The following is a 20,456-nucleotide window of genomic DNA, read 5'->3' on the forward strand; positions in this document are numbered from 1 at the left end:
ACATTTTCAATCCCGATGATCTCACCGACAGCAACAATTAACTTCTACATTTCGATGTGTGACCGAGGAACGCACACTATCCTGTGTTTCCAGGTTTGCATGGCGTGGGAGTATTAGTGTTTGAAGAGATCTGGTAGCAGGTGGTCAGAGTGGAAATATGGGAGTGACAGATAGTTATGGCATGGGTGGTGATGCAGAGACAAATGGTGTGTGTTTTGTGAGTATATGGGCCACAAACGGGAAGGATTGAGGCTGAGAACCAGGAATTCAGGGACACACTGGAGAGGATAATGGGAATGGATGAGCTGGATGTGATGCTGTGCATTGTAGTGGACTTTAACGCACATGTGTGAGTGGCAGAGCTGAGTGAGGGGAGTGTGTTGGTAAATTTGTTTGGGGAACGAGGAATAGAGGAGTTTGAGAGCTTGTGGAGCTGGTAGCAAGGCATTGGATGACCACAGCTGGTTCATTCTTTCAAAAGAATGTGTGGACCTCAAATATCCGGGGCCTTCACTCAAACCTTACAGATCTTCCCATGCAGGTTGGCACTGACAAACCAGACATAATCTGCCTAACAGAAACTTTCCTCCCTCAAGACATCTCTGACTCCCAAGTATCTCTCCCTGGTTACTCCCTCCTCCGGTATGACAGACCTGAGCCTCGTCCTGGTGGAGGTGTTGCTCTCTTCATCAAAGACTCTATTCCTCACTCTCCATGCACTGCCCTCACTCCCCCACACCCCCAGGAATACCTCTGGCTCTGGCTTCCCCTCCACTCCCACCTCATGTTTATATGTGTACTGAACCATCCACCAAACAGTGGTGACTCCATCTACACCTCACTATCCGAAAACATGGACCAACTTCTATCTTCTCATCCAAACTCTCTCTTCCTCAAATGTGGCGACTTCAGTTGTCATCACGCCAGTTGGCTAGGTGTGGGTACCTCTCTCACCTGTCATGGTACTTCAGCAAAAGCTTTCTGCAACTCATTGGGACTGACTCAATCGGTCAACTTCCCAACCCGGATCTCAACCAATGGTACTCTATCTCTTCTGGATCTGATTTTGACATTTCCCTGACAATATCTGCTGCTCTTCCTTCGCTCCAATTGGTTCTTCTGACCACGTCCTTGTCAAAGTGGACATCTCTCTGGCTGTTATCAGAGAACCACCTCTCCGCCGTCGAGTCTGGCATTTCACTCAAGCCGACTGGCAGGGTCTCCGAGCAGCCATCAACCTTCTAGACTGGTCTCCTATCACTTTCTCCAACATAAACTCATCCTGGGAATTCTTTCAAAGAAACTTGCTCTCCCTCATGCACAGATTTATCCCTTCTCATCTTCAGTTGTCCGACCCTTCCTCCTGCCCTTGGTTCACTGAAGCTTGTGGCGAGGCAGTTGTCCCGGAACAACTTGCCTTTGCCTCATGGAAAGCAAACCCAACTGAGGGTAATCTCAGTTCCTTCCATAAAGCTCAGAGCAAGTGTGTATCTCCCCTCAGGAGAGCCAGAAAACCACATCTTTCTCATCTCAAGTCTGAACTCTCAAACTTCTCTCCCTCCTCCAAATCCTGGTGGCGTCTCGTTAAGTCTGTTTGTGTATGTTCCCCCTCCATCCCCTCCCTTACCTCAAATGGCCGCACTGCTGATACCGCACGTGAAAAGGCTGAATGCCTAAACTCGGTGTTTGTAGCTAAATCTTGTGTCCAAATCCCATCACTTTCTCAACCCACCTTACACAGTCACACCCAACTGTCCTGGGACTCTGTGTGCTTTTCTCCTGACAAGGTGGAGAGCTTGCTGTCAAACCTCGACTCAAGATTCTGCAACCGGTCCAGACGGCATCAGCCCATGTGTCCTAAAAACCTGCTCTTCTGCTCTTGCTCACCCTCTCTCTGTTCTACTCACCCTCTCATTTGCTCAAGGTCATCTGCCATCTGCTGTGAAATCAGCAAACACCACCCTGCATAAAAAAGGTGCAAAAACAGATCCCTGCAACTACAGACCAATCAGCCTTCTCCCAATCATCAGCAAGGTTATGGAATCCATCATCGCTTCGGACATGAAATCCATCCTCTTCTCCAATGGCTTGATTTCCGATCATCAATTTGGTGTCAGACCAGGTCACTCTACCCTGGATATGCTGCTTCTGCTCTCCCATCAATGGATGGAGGTACTCAATGCCAGACATGAAATCAGAGCCATGTCCCCGCACATATCGCGTGCTTTCGATACGGTCTGGCACCATGCCCTGCTCACCAAACTCTCTTCCTATGGTATCCAAGGCCATCTCCACTCATGGCTCGCAGACTTCCTCTCCTGTCACAGTCACCGTGTGGCCCTAAATGGAGTTCTCTCATCCCTCTTCCTGTCCAGGCTGGAGTTCCTCAAGGTAGCGTTCTGGGCCCTGTTCTTTTTCTGGTTTTCATCAATGATCTCTCCGACTCTCTGGAAAATCCTCTCTATCTCTTTGCTGATGACTCCACCCTCTGCCGTACCATCGGTCATCCCTTCGACCGGCAAGCAGCAGCTTCTTCACTCACTGCTGATCTGGATAAAATCACAAACTGGTCCAACACGTGGAACATGTCTTTCAATCCGGACAAATCTCACACTCTCACTATGTCTCTCTGAAAGGACCGTTTAGAACCCCCCCCCCCCAATCCACTTTCTCAACAATCCTCTGGAAGAAGTCCTTTCTTTCAAGCTTCTGGGTCTCACTATCTGCCATGATCTTTCCTGGGAAAGCTAGATTTCCAACTTGGCCTCCACAGCCAGTCGCCGACTGGGAATCCTCCGTCGTGCGAAGTCCTTCCTCGGCCCACCTAAGCTCCTGACCACAAACAAAGCTTTTGTCCACAGCCTGATGGAGAACTGCTCTCCCCTCTGGGCTGGTGCTCCTGCCTCCCACCTTTCTTGGCTTCACATAGTGGAAACCAAGGCATTTCGGATCATTGGCATCTCCCGCAATGAGGCTGAGTCTTTGGGCCTCTCACTCTCTCACCGCAGGCAGGTCGGTGGTCTTTCTTTCTTCTACCGTCTCCTCTCCGGTCTCGCCTCCCCCCCTGCTTTGTCTGAGATATGTCCCTAAAATATTTCCGCAGGGCACTCAACGTCCGCCAATAACCCTCTTCCAGTAAAACTACCAAAATCACGAATCGCTGCTCACCTTCACTCCTTCTTTTCTCTTTTTGGAATAAACTTTGGAATAAACTCCCTCACTCTATTCAATCCCATTCTTCCCTCCAGGCCTTCAAAACAGCTGTTCACCACCACCGCTTATCATTCCCCATTCAAATCTTCGATCTTTTTGACCCCCGTTAATCCATCCCAAACCCACCTCCTTCAAATTCCCTGCTTTCCTTCCTGAAAGTCCCTGCGGTGTCCATCTTGAATACACTGTGTTTCCCACCCCTAATCCCTCTCCCTTCCACAGATCTTCCAATCATCTAATGTCTCTGTTCCCCACTGTTTTGTCCTTCCCTCCCCTCTTGTCTCATGCCCCCCTTGCTGTGCATTGTGTTTTCGCTCTCATATGAGCCTCGACTAGGTATTCAAAAATAAAAAAGTGGGGAAGCCACATCATTACATATGGCTATAGGAGTGGACATCATAGAACAGAACTGGATTTGATGGTGGCAAGGAAGCGATAATTGTGGAGGGTTCAGGATTTTAAGGCAGTGGTGGGAGAACATGTTACCTCGCAGCACAAGCCTATGGTGTCTGTTGAACGGATCGAGAGAAAGAAGGAGGTTAAGAACAGGAGGAAGATTATTCGGTGGGGGAAGTGCCGGGGAAATGTTTTCGAGAACGAGGAGAGATTGAGGGTGAGGTATGAGCAACTTCACGAAGAAGCGAGAGGTTTGGAGGCGTGGAGGAGGTACCAGAAATTTTGTGTGGGAGGATGTCAGGAAAAGGTGCATCATCAAGGGATACAAACCTTGGACGGAGGAGATATATAGATAGCGGAAGTTGGAGGAGATGGCGTTGGAGATGATATAGCGAAGGCAGTTGGGAGGGGATTAAGGATGGTGGCAGGAGGCGAGTGACAGAGAGTGTGGCAGTCTTGAGGGTGTGGCAAAGATATTTCAAGGAGCTGTTCATCCGGGAAGGAGGCAACAGCGAACTGGAGCTACCTTGCGATGTAGAGGGGAAAGAGGAGTTGGCGGAGATCAGGGATGACGAGGGTGCAGATGGGACTGAGGAGGTTGAGGAAGGGAAGAGCGCCAGGCATTGAGGGGGGGGGGCACAGAGATAATTGCAGTGGGAAAACTCGGAATGAGTTGGATGAAGAGGCTTAATTTTTTACAAGAGAGAGGGTTCAGTTCCAGAGAATTGGAAGACGGTTAATTGTGCTGATTATGGAAGGAAACGGGAGCCATTACAATCTGCCCAGTGGGCTTTCACTTCAGACTCCTCTGTCAAAAGCCCACCACCCTCAGCTCTACCTGCAGTACACCGAGGGGCGGGCTTGAAGGAACGCAATGCACGGATTCCTCTGTAATCAGGACGAGAATAGCATGACCATCGGTGATGCTCTCCCCCCTCTCAGATACCTCACGCATAGGCCTCCTTGTCCACCTTCAGTGCACACATCGTTTTTCGCCTCATCTCCCTGAACATCTCTGTTCTGCCATTAAGTCTGGCCCTGTGACTGGTCAATGGTATCCATGTGTCCCTTTGGAGACAAAGTTCTTCTTCACCTGACGGTAGGTTCCAAGACATCCACCACCAGCAGGTTAATCGAGGTTTACATGGTACCTGCAGTAAGTCACAGATCTGATCTGGCCTGACCTGAAGGGTGTTAGACAATTAGAAAGGGCAATCGGAGATTACAGACCCTCACTGGGTCGTGTGTGTACTTTTCTTGTACGTACTGTGTGTCAGCCGGCCCCAGTTAACACGGACTGCCTGAACTGGATGGCTATTAAAGGCCTTCTCAATTGTCAAAAAAATCTGCAATGGGGTTTTGCAATCGCTTGCCTGGCTTGTCTGTCTGTCTGTCTGTCTGTCCAGGCCATAGTGTTTTGTTTTTTTACCATTTCAGCTTTTGTCATGAAATTCTCAACAAACCTTTGTCATGACAACATGGCGAATTAATAAAATAAATGCGTCCTGATGTCAAGGTCGCATAAAACCGTCAATTTCCATCCGTTTGACTTGAAATTTAAACGGAATTTGCATAACTAGTGCGGGCACATATGTGTGCGGCCGTACGTGCAAAAAAAGAAGAATTGTGACGTCATAGCACCGTGTCCTGTCATATGTTTGGTAAATAAATGGCCATAACTTGGGAACCACTTGTCCGATTGATATCAAACCTTGAAAAGGCACATACTCAGGTTCCCAGCAATATACCTGGCAAGTTTCAATTGGATCGGACCAGCGGTTGTCGAGAAACAGCGGTCGCAGACACACAGACAGACACACAGAGATTGCTCGAATTATAAGCTCGAAGCCCATTGTTTTTGAGGTCCAAATGGCATCTGTCTATGACTGCTTGTTTGTCTGTGCCTGTCTGTCTGTCCAGACCGTAACCTCGCTATTTGAGCTTTTGTCATCAAATTTTCAACAGACCTTTATCATGACAACGTGGAGAAAACATTTCATAAATTTTACATTTTTTTTTTTAATGTTTCTTTATGTCAAGTTTAGTTCGAGTACAAAGTGGAAGTGGACAAGCTTTGCATTTTGGGATGCTTCCTTGTGCCGGATAACGTTTCTTCTTGAAAATGGGTTCATTCACCAAAAAAAAAAAACTTTTTTTATTGTACACAGAGTCGAGGCTCATTGAAGAGTTGGAACTCAGAACGGATCAGAACGAAACGTAGTAAAAGGAACAGTAGAAAAAGAATGGAGGAATGCCAACACCAGGGCCGAGAGGGAAAGTGGATAGAGACGAACAGCAAGGGATGTGGGTGACGATGAGAGGTAGGGGACAATGCAAGGAGTGGGCAAGATGCATAACAGAAGATCTAAAAATTGTGGGTGGTGGAGCTTTACCGGGTGTAGATTGGTTGGGGTGCTTTAAGGGATGCAGAAAAAAAAAAGGTTGTGGTTTTGGATTGGGGATGATCTGAGATGGTGGTCTTCTTCTTTTATGTCACAACACTTTTCCCAACCACTGCAAAACACAGGCTCTGGCAAGGAGTTGAGAGCCCTTCAAGTCGTTTGGTCTGCAAGGCTCTGGTAAGGGAGGCCAATTCAGGAGATGCTCCTTCGTTTGAAGAGCCTCTCCGCAGTCACAATCGTTAAGGCCATTTTGATTACATCCCCACTTCTGCATTAGGACTCTGCAGCGGTTGAGAAACAGCCAGGGTGGTGGTGGTGGTGGTGGCGAACAGCTGTCTTGAAGACCTGGAGGGAATAGTGAGAGATTGAAAAGAGGAGGTTGCTTTCACAGGTCGGAAAAACAAACAAACAGAGGAACGAAAGAGTGGAGGTGAGCAGTGATGCTGGATTATGGGAGTTTCATTCGAAGGGGCTGATGCTGGACCGTGTGCACCCTGCAGAAAACTGAAGGTAGACAAAGCATTTAGAGGGTAGTGGGTCATCCGAATAACATGAAATTTGAACAACCACAACCATCCGCTCCCTACGGGAGCCGTCAAGGGGGTCATGTTATTATAGTTATGCCTATTTTACTCCAAGGGGTCCCAGGATTACACACCCAAAAAATGGTTGCCATCGGTTCAGACGTTTTTGCGGTACCTGGGAACAGACGGACAGACGGTGAATTATAGTAAGATGCTGTGCCTCATTGGGTAACTTCAGCCTATTGTTTGAGGTTAACATTGAAAGGTCACAAAATCATCAATTTTTATCATTAATTTTTAAATTGAACATTATTTACATATTCCGTCACCAAATTGGTTCACCGAAATCAGAACAATCGATTTAGCCGTTTTGACATGTCAATGGTTTCCATGACAACAATTTCACCCCAGTACAATGAAATGTGACATTTTAATGATTTTATCATTTCCAAACGTCAGGAATTTTTCAAGATATCAGACTGAAAGTGATGCAGCTTATTTGTGCGTACGTGAAGAACACAGCGCGTGTATAAAATCTGATCAAAATTGGTCAAAGGTCAAGCAAGGTCATTTCCCTCCAAAACATGTAAAACATCTATTAGGCGCCAATTAGAAAACGTATCAACCAAATGCGTCATTTCTCAACCTTTCATCATGTAAAACAATTGATGGATCAAATTTTGCAAATCAACAAATTGCTGTTTCCATGGCAACTATTGTTTATTTGGATTTCACAAGTATTGTGTACCACGCATGACATCTTTGTCGTTTGTTATTTGCAAAAAAAAATTTCAAGTATATTGGTTGGTCGTGTGCGTTGTCTGTCTGTCTGTCTGTCTGTCTGTCTGTCTGTCTGTCTGTCTGTCTGTCTGTCTGTCTGTCTGTCTGTCTGTCTGTCTGTCTGTCTGTCTGTCTCTCTGTCTCAATCACCTACAAGTCACGATTTTAAACCAATGTTCATGAAACTTCATGAAATGGCAGCTGGTCAGAGCAAGAAGCCTATTGATTTTGAGATCAAAGATCAAAAGTTCATCATCATAGGCCAAAGGTCAACAACTTCGTCGAATTTCTAAAATTGTCATTTTTCATCCGATTGACTCGAAATTCGAACTGTGTTTGCATATCAGGTCCGTGAATCGAAACCACCAATTGTTTTTTTTTTTTTAAGGTCAAAGTTTTTTTTCTTTAATGGACTTTGCAATGTATCGTGTTCTGCACGACGTCCATCTTGTTTGTCTGTCTGTTTGTGAGCAGGATATCTCAAAATTTTCCAGACGGATTGGGACGAAACTTGATGGACAAGTTGGGTGTGTGACGAGGATGGATCGATTCGATTTTGGTGAAGATCCTGATCCGGATCCGGCCCGTCAGTGGGATACAAAACGTAAACTGTTCAGCCTGGCGGAGGTATGCACTCCACCGAGTGTCCTCGTTGTTGCGATTGTGATGTTTGCATGAAAGGGTCTCCTCACCATCGACATTGTTCACCCTAAAACCACCTTCGCCCCCATCCCCCAATTTTTAGATCCTCGTGGAGGATCTCTAAGTCTGACTCACGTTGTTCTTCTTGCGGACCGTTTTGTTTCACAGCCTCCAGTTTTCATCGAAACTTCCTGAAACTTGGCATATATATGTAACAATACCCCGCGCAGACAGTAACCATCTCCGATTTTAAAAATTCCTCCGAGAAAAGAAAGTTATGACGTCAAAATATCTCCGCTAATGGAAATCACCGAAAAAAATTATCTGAAATTAGGCAAGCTTTTTGAATTCTGTTTGCGGGAATCGAACAGGGTATTAGCCGAGATTAATTACCGCACATGTGATACATCACTATGACGTCATATCAATTATTATGACGTCATTCCTATTTTTTGACATTTTTTGTTTCACAACCCAGAGTTTTCATCGGATCTTCGTGAAACTTGCCATGTATATGCAGAAAGCCCACGCGCAGGCAGTATGACGTCATAATATCGCCGCTCATGGAAATCGCCTATACCATAATCTCCGAAACTAGGCAAGCTGTTTGAATTCTGTTTGCGGGAATCAAGCCGGGCATTAGCACAGATGATTTATCGCAAAGCAAGATACATCATAATGACGTCATATTCGTTTTTATGACGTCAACATTAAGAGGACGAGGATCTTAGCTCATTCGACCTTGTTGTTCAACGCTCGAGCGAGAGGTCCCTGAGCGTGCCCCCACTTTCCCTCCCCCAAAACATCTCATTGATTTGTTCTCTTGACAAATTTATCGAGTCCGGTGTTGGTGTAACGCAGGCATGATGGACCGAATGGCCTCCCTGCGGAACAAGTCCTCGTTATTAAATCGGGGCGAATCGAACTAAGGGTCTATGATATGCACCCCCCCCCACCCCAATTGCTATTTGTGTGCATGACCTCTTCGACCATTAGAAACTACTGAAACAGCAAAGAACGACAACGAGACGACGCCCAGTAGAGCAACGGGACTGCGAAGTTATAATTGCAAAGCGAAACGGGAATCAATTCCTGAGAGAAATCGTGACGAGTCGCGACGGGAGGTGAAGCTGCGGTTTATTTATTTATTTTAACGAAGCCCTGTCCGGACCGACGCGCGTCACGCGATGACGCGCGGAACCCACCAATAGGAGGACGCTCCGCCCGATCTGACCGGCGTCTCTCTTTGTAAGGGGCCGCGGCCGGGGCCGGGACCGGGACCGGGATCGGGTCCGACGGCGACGCCTTCATCATTCCCTTTGGAACGAACAGGCGAATACAGTGCGCGGGGCGTTCGCTGAGTCTCGTCTCGTCACATGTCCACACCATCTCGTTCGAGGTCCCTGCTCCTCAAGGTACGACGTCCGTTTGTCTCGATTGCACCACCACGCACCACCAGGCACCAACACACACCTCCACGCGCCACCAGCACGCACCACCACCACGCACCACCACCACCACCATGCACCACCACCATGCACCACCACCATGCACCACCACCATGCACCACCACCATGCACCACCACCATGCACCACCACCACCACGCACCACCACCACGCACCACCACCACGCACCACCACCACGCACCACCACCATGCACCACCACCACGCACCACCACCACGCACCACCACCACCACGCACCACATTCCGCTCAGCAATCGTGCAGGTGAGGGTTCCCTTCATGATACCGTCGACACGTTATTAAATGATTTTGCGTGTCCGTGTCCGTGTCCGTGTCCGTGTCCGTGTCCGTGTCCGTGTCCGTGTCCGTGTCTTTCCCCGTGACAGCACGTGCGTCTCCTCGAGGGTTTTTATAGTAATAATAATAATATTATAAAATGGGGAATTGATCCAGTTCCTGGTCCGAGGTGATGACTGTGGTTCTTCTTCACGAAGATTTGTTCATCGTTGTTTGTTGCGAAAGGAAAACGAATGAAGTTTCGAGCTCCGAGTCTGAGATCTCTCGGCGAGTTGGTTGGTGGTGGGAAAGGTTGTTGTTCATTGTTTGTTATTTGTTTTTTTTTGCTGTTCTCACCGTTGTGATTTCATCGAAATGTAATTTTGTGTTGGAGATGTGAACTTTAACGGATTAAAACGAACCGACTGGTCATTGAATTAATTACTGAAAAATTATGTCGCGTCACCCTGCACCTCGCGTCGCCCTGCACCTCGCGTCGCCCTGCACCTCGCGTCGCCCTGCACCTCGCGTCGCCCTGCACCTCGCGTCGCCCTGCACCTCGCGTCGCCCTGCACCTCGCGTCGCCCTGCACCTCGCGTCGCCCTGCACCTCGCGTCGCCCTGCACCTCGCGTCGCCCTGCACCTCGCGTCGCCCTGCACCTCGCGTCACCCTGCACCTCGCGTCACCCTGCACCTCGCGTCACCCTGCACCTCGCGTCACCCTGCACCTCGCCTCGCAATGAGAGGCGCATCAATTTCCACACTCCTCAATGCTGACCAGCTAAATAGAAACCAGTACGATGTGTCTGCTGTTATAGATGTTGTGGAATTTCTCGCCGAAAATCAGACACCTTTTAGAGGGAGCCTTGATAATTTTGAAGATATGTCAGACGGGCACAGTGGGCTCTTCCTCTCGCTTTTAAACTACACACTCAAAAAAGACACCGAGCTCGCCGAAATAATAAAGCATATCCCACGAAACGCAAGCTTTACTAGTCCGGAAATGCAGAATGAACTGATCTGCACATTGAGTAATGTTGTGACGGATGCCATCGTGGAAGAAGTAGGCACATCGTGGTTTACCATCAAGGTGGATGGGACGAGGGACCCCACTGAATGTGAGAACATATCAATCATCATTCGCTTTGTATCCGCATCAAATGAAGCAATAGAGCGTCTACTCACAATAGCTACAGCCGACGCTGGAGATGCAAAAACATTGACAGACCTAATAATTGCAGAGCTGATAAAAACAGGACTTGACACATCAAAAATATTAAGTCAGGTGTACGACGGGGCTTCGGTAATGGCTGGGAAGCACGGTGGGGTGCAAAAGTTGTTGCAAGAGATATTGGAAAGAGAAATCCCCCATGTGCACTGCTTAAATCACCAACTCCATCTGGTAGTTATCCACGCACTGGCAGCAGAGAAAGCTGTCACTGATTTCCTCGGGGGTTTGTTGTTGCCTGTACAAATTGTTCAGAAAGCCTACTGTTGCTGCACAGTATAAAGGTGAGCGGTTAAAACGACTTCTTGATCAAAGTTGGACGGGACATTTAGCCACTGTGTCTGTGATCATAGGATCTTTTAAGGATATCACATCCTTACTGTCGGAGATTGACGCGGAGCACACCTACGGTGCAGAGATGAGGATGGAGGCTATTGGGCTTTTGCGGGAAGTCTCTGGGCCTGCCTTCATGTTCATTGCTATCTTTGTACAAAAACTGCTGATGTTGTTCGATGGCCCTAACAGACTCTTGCAGGCAGAGGACATGGACTTGCTGACAGGGTTCGAACTGGTGGTGAGTGCTACAGAGTGCGTGAAGAAACTCCGCTCTGAGGATGAGTTCACTGATCTGTGGAACAAGGCCGACGATGCTCGCACTTCTACACCTGCACCACCAAAACGGAGACGCCCAATGCATAAGAACTTGGAACAGTTTGTACTTTTGGAAACTACAGGACAAAACAACGACAATGACAAGACGGAACTGCAGAGGGTTTTTTACAGCGCAATTGACACTGTGCTTGGATAGATCACTCAGCGCTTCAGTGAGCACAACACACAACTCGCCTGTTCACTCGCTGCCTTGAATCCCGAAAATGGCACGTTTTTGGATCCCCACTTGCTCCAGCACATCATGACATTAACAAAGTCAACAATCAGTGAAACAGAGTGTGTGGTTGCAAAGCAGTTTATTCGCTCACAGACAGAAAAGCAGACAAACGAGAGATGGACAACACAAAAACTCCTCTCAACATACCACAAAACGCTGGAAGCCATGCCAAGTGTAGTGACTGCTATGAGACTTGGACTAACATTTGGTGCGTCCACTGCCATGTGTGAAAACTCATTCTCAACATTGAGGAATGTCTTCACTGACCATCGACGGTCCATGCGCCATGCACGCAAGGCACAACTGGTACAGCTGGCCTTCGAGAGAGACCTCACACGTAAATGCCTGAATGAATGGAAGGAGAAGGTCCTCAGAAGATTCCACACCGAGACGCGTCGCCTGCAGCTCTTCTGACAGCGAGTACAGCGGTATAAACACTATACGAGGAGTTCAGATTGTGTGTGTGACTGCTGGTGATGCGTGTGTGGTTGTGGTTGCAGTGTGGTTGTGGTCAGCACCCGCCGTGGTCGGCTGCTTTGTACTTCTGATGTTTAAGTTAAATGTTGTGTTTGGTGCTTTGCATATCCCATATCTAGTGCTTTGTGCATAACCTTACCTCTGTGTAATTGACCGCTTTAAATGCGGACCTTGTGGTATCTTCAGGCTGGTCGTATTTGCTGTTGATAGTTTAACGTGATGATCGCAGGTCATAGCCGACTGTATCTTATTTCAAAGTGCACTGATTCTGGTGCCAACCTCCCCCGTTTAGTCATTGTATCTCTGGTATATTAATTTTCTAATGCCAATTCTTCACAACACCTTGTATAAGTGCACCTGAATTGGTGCCAATTGTCTAATCATTGAATATTTGCATTGTGAATGTGCTAGTTTGTTGCGGCTCTCCTGCATTCGAATAATTTTAGGCCAAAAACATCGGAACATATTAAATCTAGCTGAGATCAATTTGGTTAGTATGCGACGGCAACCTCAGTATAGATGTGTCAATGCTGCATGAATACAATAGTATACCGGGTTATCAAAAATATTAAATATAATAATTGTGCCCCCCCCCATCCAGTTCATATGCCCCCCTTTATACTGAGCCCTGGCTACGGGCCTGACCTCGCGTCACCCTGCACCTCGCGTCACCCTGCACCTCGCGTCACCCTGCACCTCGCGTCACCCTGCACCTCGCGTCACCCTGCACCTCGCGCCGCACCTCGCGCCGCACCTCGCGTCTCTCCTCACCTCACACCTCGCATCTCGCATCTCACCTCATGTCACACCTCGCATCTCGCCTCACGTCACACCTCGCATCTCCCCTCACGTCACACCTCGCATCTCGCCTCACGTCACACCTCGCATCTCGCCTCACGTCACACCTCGCATCTCGCCTCACGTCACACCTCGCATCTCGCCTCACGTCACACCTCGCCTCACGTCACACCTCGCATCTCGCCTCACGTCACACCTCGCATCTCGCCTCACGTCACACCTCGCATCTCGCCTCACGTCACACCTCGCATCTCGCCTCACGTCACACCTCGCATCTCGCCTCACGTCACACCTCGCATCTCGCCTCACGTCACACCTCGCATCTCGCCTCACGTCACACCTCGCATCTCGCCTCACGTCACACCTCGCATCTCGCCTCACGTCACACCTCGCATCTCGCGTCACACCTCGCATTTCCCCTCACGTCACCGTGCATCACGTCACACCTCGTATCTCACCTCGCTGTGTCGCGTCAGGTCGCTCTTCGCGGTGAATGCTGTCGTTCCTCGCCGCGTCGTCCGGCTCCGCGTCGTGTCGTGCCTCACCGCGTCATCCGGTGCCGCGTCGCGTCGTTTGGCACCGCGTCGCGCCTCGCCGCGTTGTCTGGTGTTCGCGTCGCGTCGTTACTCGCTGCGTCGTCCGGCGCCGCATCGCGTCGTGCCTCTCCGGGTCACCTGGCGCCACCTGGTGTGGTGCAGGGGTCTTGATTGCAGTTTTACAACACCCTTAAAATATTTCGATAATTTCAGAACAAGTTGTTCACTGAATGCATGCGTGTTGGCAGGATACGCTGGAGGATTGCACACTCGCTTGTAAGTTGTTAAGCTTGGGTTTGAATCCTGATTCAACTGTAACCTGCCATCCTGGTGTTCCAAATGGAGGCTGAGACCTCCACGTTGCACCGTCCAATCAGATGGACGATAAGCAGGGCGTCCTGTTTGCCAGCATTAGTTTGTGGATGTTAAAGACCCAACGGTGCCTTCACAAGTAATTGGTGAGCTATCGCCGACACCCTGAACAAATTCCAAAATCCTCCCCTAACTTCTGCTGGAAGAGCGATGGCAAACTGCCGAACATGACCCTGACATACAAACTGCTTGGTATTGGCAGCTCTGGAACTGTGTCTGCACTTTCGTGGTACATTTGTAAATTTGTTTTTCAGTAAATTTAGTCATTTCAAATGCAAAATGATTGTTAAGGTGTAAAGTCTGTGAGGGTGTTTTATTGTCCTCAAACAAGCAAGATGAGTTGGACTGATGTTCTTTGTTTTTGAAGCACACAACCTTGGCAAGCATGTTTGAGCAATGCAAGTCATGTGTTTGAATAAATTGATGTCGGTAATGTGAACATGAAGGGATAATAATGTTAATATAAATTTACTGTATTATAATAATATAAGTATTGTTGTGATCTCAGGTGTTTGGATGTGCTTGTGTCGTTCTCTTGTTCTTATCCTCGGCGCATGGGTCTGGTTGATGAGGCAGTTTCCTTGGCTTGGGTTACAATCCTGGATGGGTCGACACGACAAGACACGACACGACACTTGACCAAGTGTGCAGGAATTTGTTTATGGTGTCGGCGATAGCTTGCTTGCTCTTCACGAAGAACATCGTGGGATCTGACCAAGGTCCGCCAATGATCGGTACTGGCAGATGGGACGTCCAGTTTAACATCTATCCAAGGGACGGTACACACTCACTGACTCTCGCACTCGCACACTGACACACACACACACACACACACACGCGCACACGCACACGCACACGCACACGCACACACACACACACACCTCATCCATTTATAGTGGAACATACGGGAGGTGAAGGTGTGTGTTCGTGCCTTGTGACCTCAGTGTGTACATTTTATGTCATGACCACCACTCCTATGAATGATGAACATGGTGCCGTCGTACAAGGTGAACCATGAAGGTGAATTTGGCACCTGGTGTCGTCTTCTAAACATTAACCTCACCTTTCTTTGTTTACTTGGTGAAAGTAACCACTCTTCAGGGTTATTAAGAACATATCCTGGACCATGGCAGTTTTCAGTCATTGTGGTTACCAATCTCCTTAAAAATTTTAATTTTTTTAACATACCTGTATGTGCTTGTAGGTTATCATCTCAGCCAAATGGACCACTCATGACTCTAATCTGAAATCATCTGCACATGCCAACCACCAGTTCTTCTTCACTGCTGTAAAGACTACAATAGCTTTCAGCAGTTGCACCTGTAAATGCAAGATGGTGTCGCTGCTTTACGAGTGAAAAGAAACCGAGGGACGGAGGGATTGAGAGAAAAATAAATTTGGAAGAAAGGGAGACCCGACTCGACGGTGTAATGGTCAAGAGCATCCTCTCCAAATCTGGGAGGTCTGTGGTTTGAACCCAGACTGAATAATACCGAGGCCTTTAAAATGGTACGTGCTGCTTACTTGCTCGGTGCTCAGCATTCAAAAGATTAGAGCATGGACAAACAGCCAGAGGTTGGCGATACCAGCGCAGGCTTTGATGGGCCCAATGTCGTCCTCCTGCATGGAAGTTCCTTTTTTTGGCAACTCGTCCTCCAGGAAATGTTCGGGAAAAGGAAGTTGAGAGGAAATTTGAGTAAAAAGGTAAACGCACAGTGTGGTCGAGGGTGAACTCCACATTCGTTTTGTGTCCTGTCTGTGACGTACAAACGGTTGTCATTTTGCTCGATTTGACGGCCGTCGTACGAGGGCCACGGTTGCCGTACTCGAGCCTCCGCCAATGAATGATTTCTTTCTTATTCCGTCGGTCAGACCTATCCTTGGCTCCAAGTCGTCGTCAGTGCACTCTTTTGACTCCCTGTGAAAAAGGACGCTCTGGGTAACCTCGCATTGCAAAACCTGCTTCTAGAAGTTTCCATTAGTTGTTGCAAAACTTCTTGTTAAAGGAACCGTTAAAAAATGCAAGTTTTGCAGAAGACCTTCCCCCCACCCTCGCCCACATGATTGTGATCACAGCAGGTTCAAATACTACACTCGCTCACACTCTCAGCGAGACTCGGCGCTTGATTGGAGGCTTTCGTGCGTGCTCGGCTAAAAGTCAGGGAAGAAGCTTCACCAAGGGTATGAAGTGCCGATGATTCAACAGGAAGCAAATAAAAAAGGACCATCTTGCCACGTGGCCCGATTTGAGTTTCCTTTGCTGATGCCGAATTTTTATATATTTAATCTCCAGTTTCAATCACCGCAATATCAGAACCGTGATCCATTTGCACACCAAATTATCTCCTGTAAAAGTTTCAGTGATGCAATCGTTCCTGTCTGGGCGCCAGTCGATTTGAGCAGATGCCAAGTAAATCTGTAATCCCCCCCCACCCCCACCCAATAAAAATAACCCTGAATTTGCTGACACTTCGATGGGATGTTCTTCGGCCATTCGTTTCGGATGCTGGCGCTTGAAGTTTGAAAGTTGAGCCGAACTCGTTGAACGAGGACGACGTTTTGGCCTCTAAAGGCGTGCTGCTTGGCAGCTTTCCAGTGATACTTTGCGGATCATGGGAATCGATGTCCGTTCCTTTGCTGAATCATCGTGACTTGCAGTTTCTCAGGTTTTGTGAAACCATGGCAACGATTCTTCAATGCCGTTTGGCCTCATTGTAATCTGCATGTTGCTGCTGTTCTGTTTCGGCATTTTATGAGATTGTGATTATTATCTTCACGGACTGGTAGGATGACGAGATGCGCATACTCTCCTGTAAGCTACGTAGCCTGGGTTTGAATCCCGACGCAGCTATAAACTGTCATCCAGGTGTTTCACAGGCAGGGCGATCCATCCATGTGTGTCCCATCCGTCCGAGGGACGTTAAACCGGGCGTCCCGTCTGCCGGAATTGGTTCGTGCGCATTAAAGAACCCACGGTGTCCGTCGTAATGGTCAGACGAACCATCACCGGCACCATGAACAAATGATGTGACAAGTAGGCAATGGCAAAGCACCCAGAGTAACCTTAACTGAGAAACTGCTTCGGCAGAGACTTCGGACATGTTGATAAGGGTGTGGAAACGGTCGTGGGAAGCAAAGGAAAGAGTCCTGCCGGTAGTTTGCGAGGCCTGTACAGGAAGTTCTCAGTCATTTCTTTATTCATCAGATTTCTGTGAACATGGAAACGAGTGGATCGTCGGAGTGTTGCTGTGGAATGGAGGATGCTGAGAGGGTGACCGAACAAGCTTCTGAGGTCGTTGTGTTCGACGATGGCTCGTTGACCCTGCCCGTCATCGTTGTTGGTTTGTAACTCCCTACATTTAATGATGTAATGTTGGTAATAAGAGCCATTGAGTTAGTAATAAGAGCCTTTCCAGCCAGTCGGCATGTTTCGTTGTTGCTTATTAATTATTGACTTCACTTGGAGGTTGGAGAATTTTAACACCATCACTGCTCGTGTGTATCTTCCTTTTATTTTCTCCGCCACCGAAGGTGAAGGAGGTTATGTTTTCACCCCTTTCTGTCTGTCTGTCTGTCTGTCTGTCTGTCAACATGATATCTCAAAAAGTTGTTGATGGATTCGGATGATAATTGGTGGACACGTTGGGTGTGTGGCAAGGAAGAATCGATTCGATTTTGGTGAAGGATCCGAATCCGGATCTGGATACAATAATAATTTAATTCTTTAAGTGATTCTTCGCCATTGAGTGAGAGGGCCAAAAACGATATGGTATTGCATAGCATGAAATTTCAAAAATGTATTGGACCTGATATGTTCTCGTGAATCAGGCATTACGTGGTGGAGGTCTGTGTTTTACTGAGTGCATTTCTCGTTTTACGTCTGTTGTGAGCACATGTTGATTGTGTGACCTTATCATACGTGCTGTGCAGGGGCTACGCCTGACACGATAGGTCATTGACTGGTCTTGTGCCCGCAACCACCCTCACCCACCTCCACCCCCCCCTCCCCTGGTCTTTAAAAAAAAAAAGATCAGACTACAAACTGCCAATCCTTGTTTCTCTGACGTTTCATCTTGAATATGTCATCTTTCAAAGGATTAAGCTGGCTATTTCATCTGCCAGCATTTACTGGTAGTCATTAAAGATTCAAGAACGCATTTGAGAAGATGAGACCACTGTGTTCTTGTGTTCTTGTACCCTGACTAAATTCTATATTTGGGGCCGCCATTGCAATGGCAAACCACCTAGGCCCGAGAGTATTACTTTGTACAAGTGTTTGAGCAGCACCGGGACTCCTGTCGTCGAATCCGATGTTATACCTGCAGCTTGCACGGGGACAGAACACTTTGCTTTCTACTCGTTTCCAAGATTGTAACACGTGTGGTGGTGTCGTCGTCGTCGTCGTCGTCGTCGTCGTCGTCGTCTGTGTGCGATGCACATTTTGTGTTCGTGAACGTCTCTCTTTGATTGTACCTAGGAAATGGCCCTTCGGCGATTTTTCTGTCTCTGCTCTTGTCTGGCTGGCGGCCACAGATTGTATCTGAGCCTTCCCACTCGAACCCTCTGCTGGACTGCAAACTGAAAGAACTTGCAGGACAGGGCTTGTTTGAACAGGTAAGCATTTACCTGCATACGGTTTGGTAACCATTCTTGTTTGTAGATCATCTCAGTCCGATACTGTTGCTCGGTATTCAAACAAAGTTTCCAATAGGAAATGAAGGTTGTTAATGCCACCCTTCGATGTAATTTGCCGTTGTTGGGTTTTTTGGAGTTAAAAAAGAAAAAGATGTGCTCTACCCATTTCTATCAGGACTTGGAGTACCTGTCACAGGGCCTGGAGGGTCGCACTTCCAACCCCGTGTCCTTGCTGTTGGACGCTCTGCTTCGCCCAGACGCAGACTGCGGCTCTGAACAGCCATCTCTCCTGGACTGGCACTGTGACTCGTCACGTGCAATACCACACCTGGTCCTCGGAAGAGGTCCCCCGGGCGGCTCCTGGAATGTGAGAGGATCTCCAAACTCTTGGAATTTATTTTGTTCATTTGTGACATTTGCTCCATTTGTTGTGATTCGTCATGGAAATGACGAATCACAACAGGAAAGGGATGGGACTAAATGGAGCAAGAACATAGGGTTGGGTAAAAAGCAGGGTCAGTGGGGGTAGAAACAAGATTGTGGGTAATGATTTGGGATGGCATAATGGCAGTGCACCACGTGCTTGAAACTGACAAAGAGCGAGACTCGATGGTCTTCTTCCTCTTATGTGTGCAGCACAAGCAATTTGGCCAGGATGCTGGCGATAGCTCACCTACTCTTCGTGAAAGAAACCGTGAGATATTCACTGTCCACCAGAAGACGGGACGCCCGGTTTTTAATGTCCATCCGAGGGACGGCACATTTCGATGAATCGCCCTGCCTGTGAAATGAAATGAGTTTATAGCTGGGTCTTGATTCAAACCCAGGCTGTGCAGCTTGGAGGCGAGTGTGCAGACCTCAAGGCCATCCTGCGAGCATCGACGCAATGGTAGACCTTCTGGAAGGTGGTTCCAGACACTGGAGAAGTGAAGTTTCAGGGTTGAAGTGTGCACTGTCTGGATTTTGAACGTTTAACAAGAGGGGGTCACTAGAAGAACCAGTGCATCCCTGCAGTAAGTAGCTGAAGAGTGAGGGAGGGCTGAGAGAGGAGACCAGAAGGGTCAGTAAAAACCAAGGTGCCACAGACACGTTTGTGGTTGAAGAGCAACAGACTTTGTGATTCGGCCTCATTGCGAGAGATTCCACTAATGTTGAGCTTTATATTCCAGGAAAGAGAGATGTGATGGGGCGGCAGCCCATGGGGGAGTCGGGGGGGGGGAGCAGTATTCCATTGACCTTGAGCCACTGGTCTTATCGGCTAAGTTCTGCATTTGGTGTAAAGGCCCAGTCACACCTTGACGTTTTAGCCAGCAATGGCAACGTATTAAAATGTATGTAAAACGCTGGCTTACGTTGAACTTTTGATGTTTCTTGTTAAAGATTCGGACGTATTCATAACGACTTGGTGTTATGTATAACATATTAGTAACGGACACAGAACGTTTCGTTGTGTTGTGGATAATTTATACCAACGAATGCTGAACCTGTTGTCGGCCTTCCCAACCTATACCCAACGATAGTCTAACTTAAGGCCCGGTCACACCTTGACGTTTTAGCCAACGTATGCCGATTTTTGAATTTTTTTTCTAAAACGCTGGCACACGTTGAATACGTTATGGGTAAGTTTTGATAACATTAAGAGCACGCTGGCATACATCGTAGTACGTTGCCATACGTCGTTGTACGCTGGCTTTAAACGTACTTTTCGGTTGTCCTCAAATTTTTTCATGCTTGAAATTTCACGACGTATGCGGCGTATGACTCACACGTTCCGCTACGCTGGCCACAAGTTGTAGGCACGGTCTGCGATCGTTGACAGACGTC

General features: G+C 48.0%; 1 protein-coding gene across 4 annotated transcripts in view; it reads left to right on the plus strand.

Moving 5' to 3' along the window:
- OSGIN1 (oxidative stress induced growth inhibitor 1) overlaps window positions 1-20,456 on the plus strand; it is a 48,850-nt gene that overhangs the window by 9,405 nt on the left and 18,989 nt on the right. Inside the window, exons 2-5 of one of the 4 annotated variants that reach the window (XM_085847451.1) lie at window positions 7,790-7,942; window positions 17,203-17,338; window positions 18,475-18,611; window positions 18,808-18,999. In XM_085847451.1, coding sequence (XP_085703577.1) covers window positions 7,790-7,942; window positions 17,203-17,338; window positions 18,475-18,611; window positions 18,808-18,999 — 618 coding nt within the window. Of the gene's footprint in view, window positions 1-7,789; window positions 7,943-9,170; window positions 9,373-16,528; window positions 16,664-16,722; window positions 16,988-17,202; window positions 17,339-18,474; window positions 18,612-18,807; window positions 19,000-20,456 lie in introns of those variants that run through there. The other 3 variants (XM_085847452.1, XM_085847454.1, XM_085847453.1) reach the window with 3 other exon arrangements.

This window comes from Eptatretus burgeri, chromosome 11, assembly GCF_056783735.1.
Source record: "Eptatretus burgeri isolate ZD-2024b chromosome 11, Ebu_testis_v1, whole genome shotgun sequence".
NCBI lineage: Eukaryota > Metazoa > Chordata > Myxini > Myxiniformes > Myxinidae > Eptatretus > Eptatretus burgeri.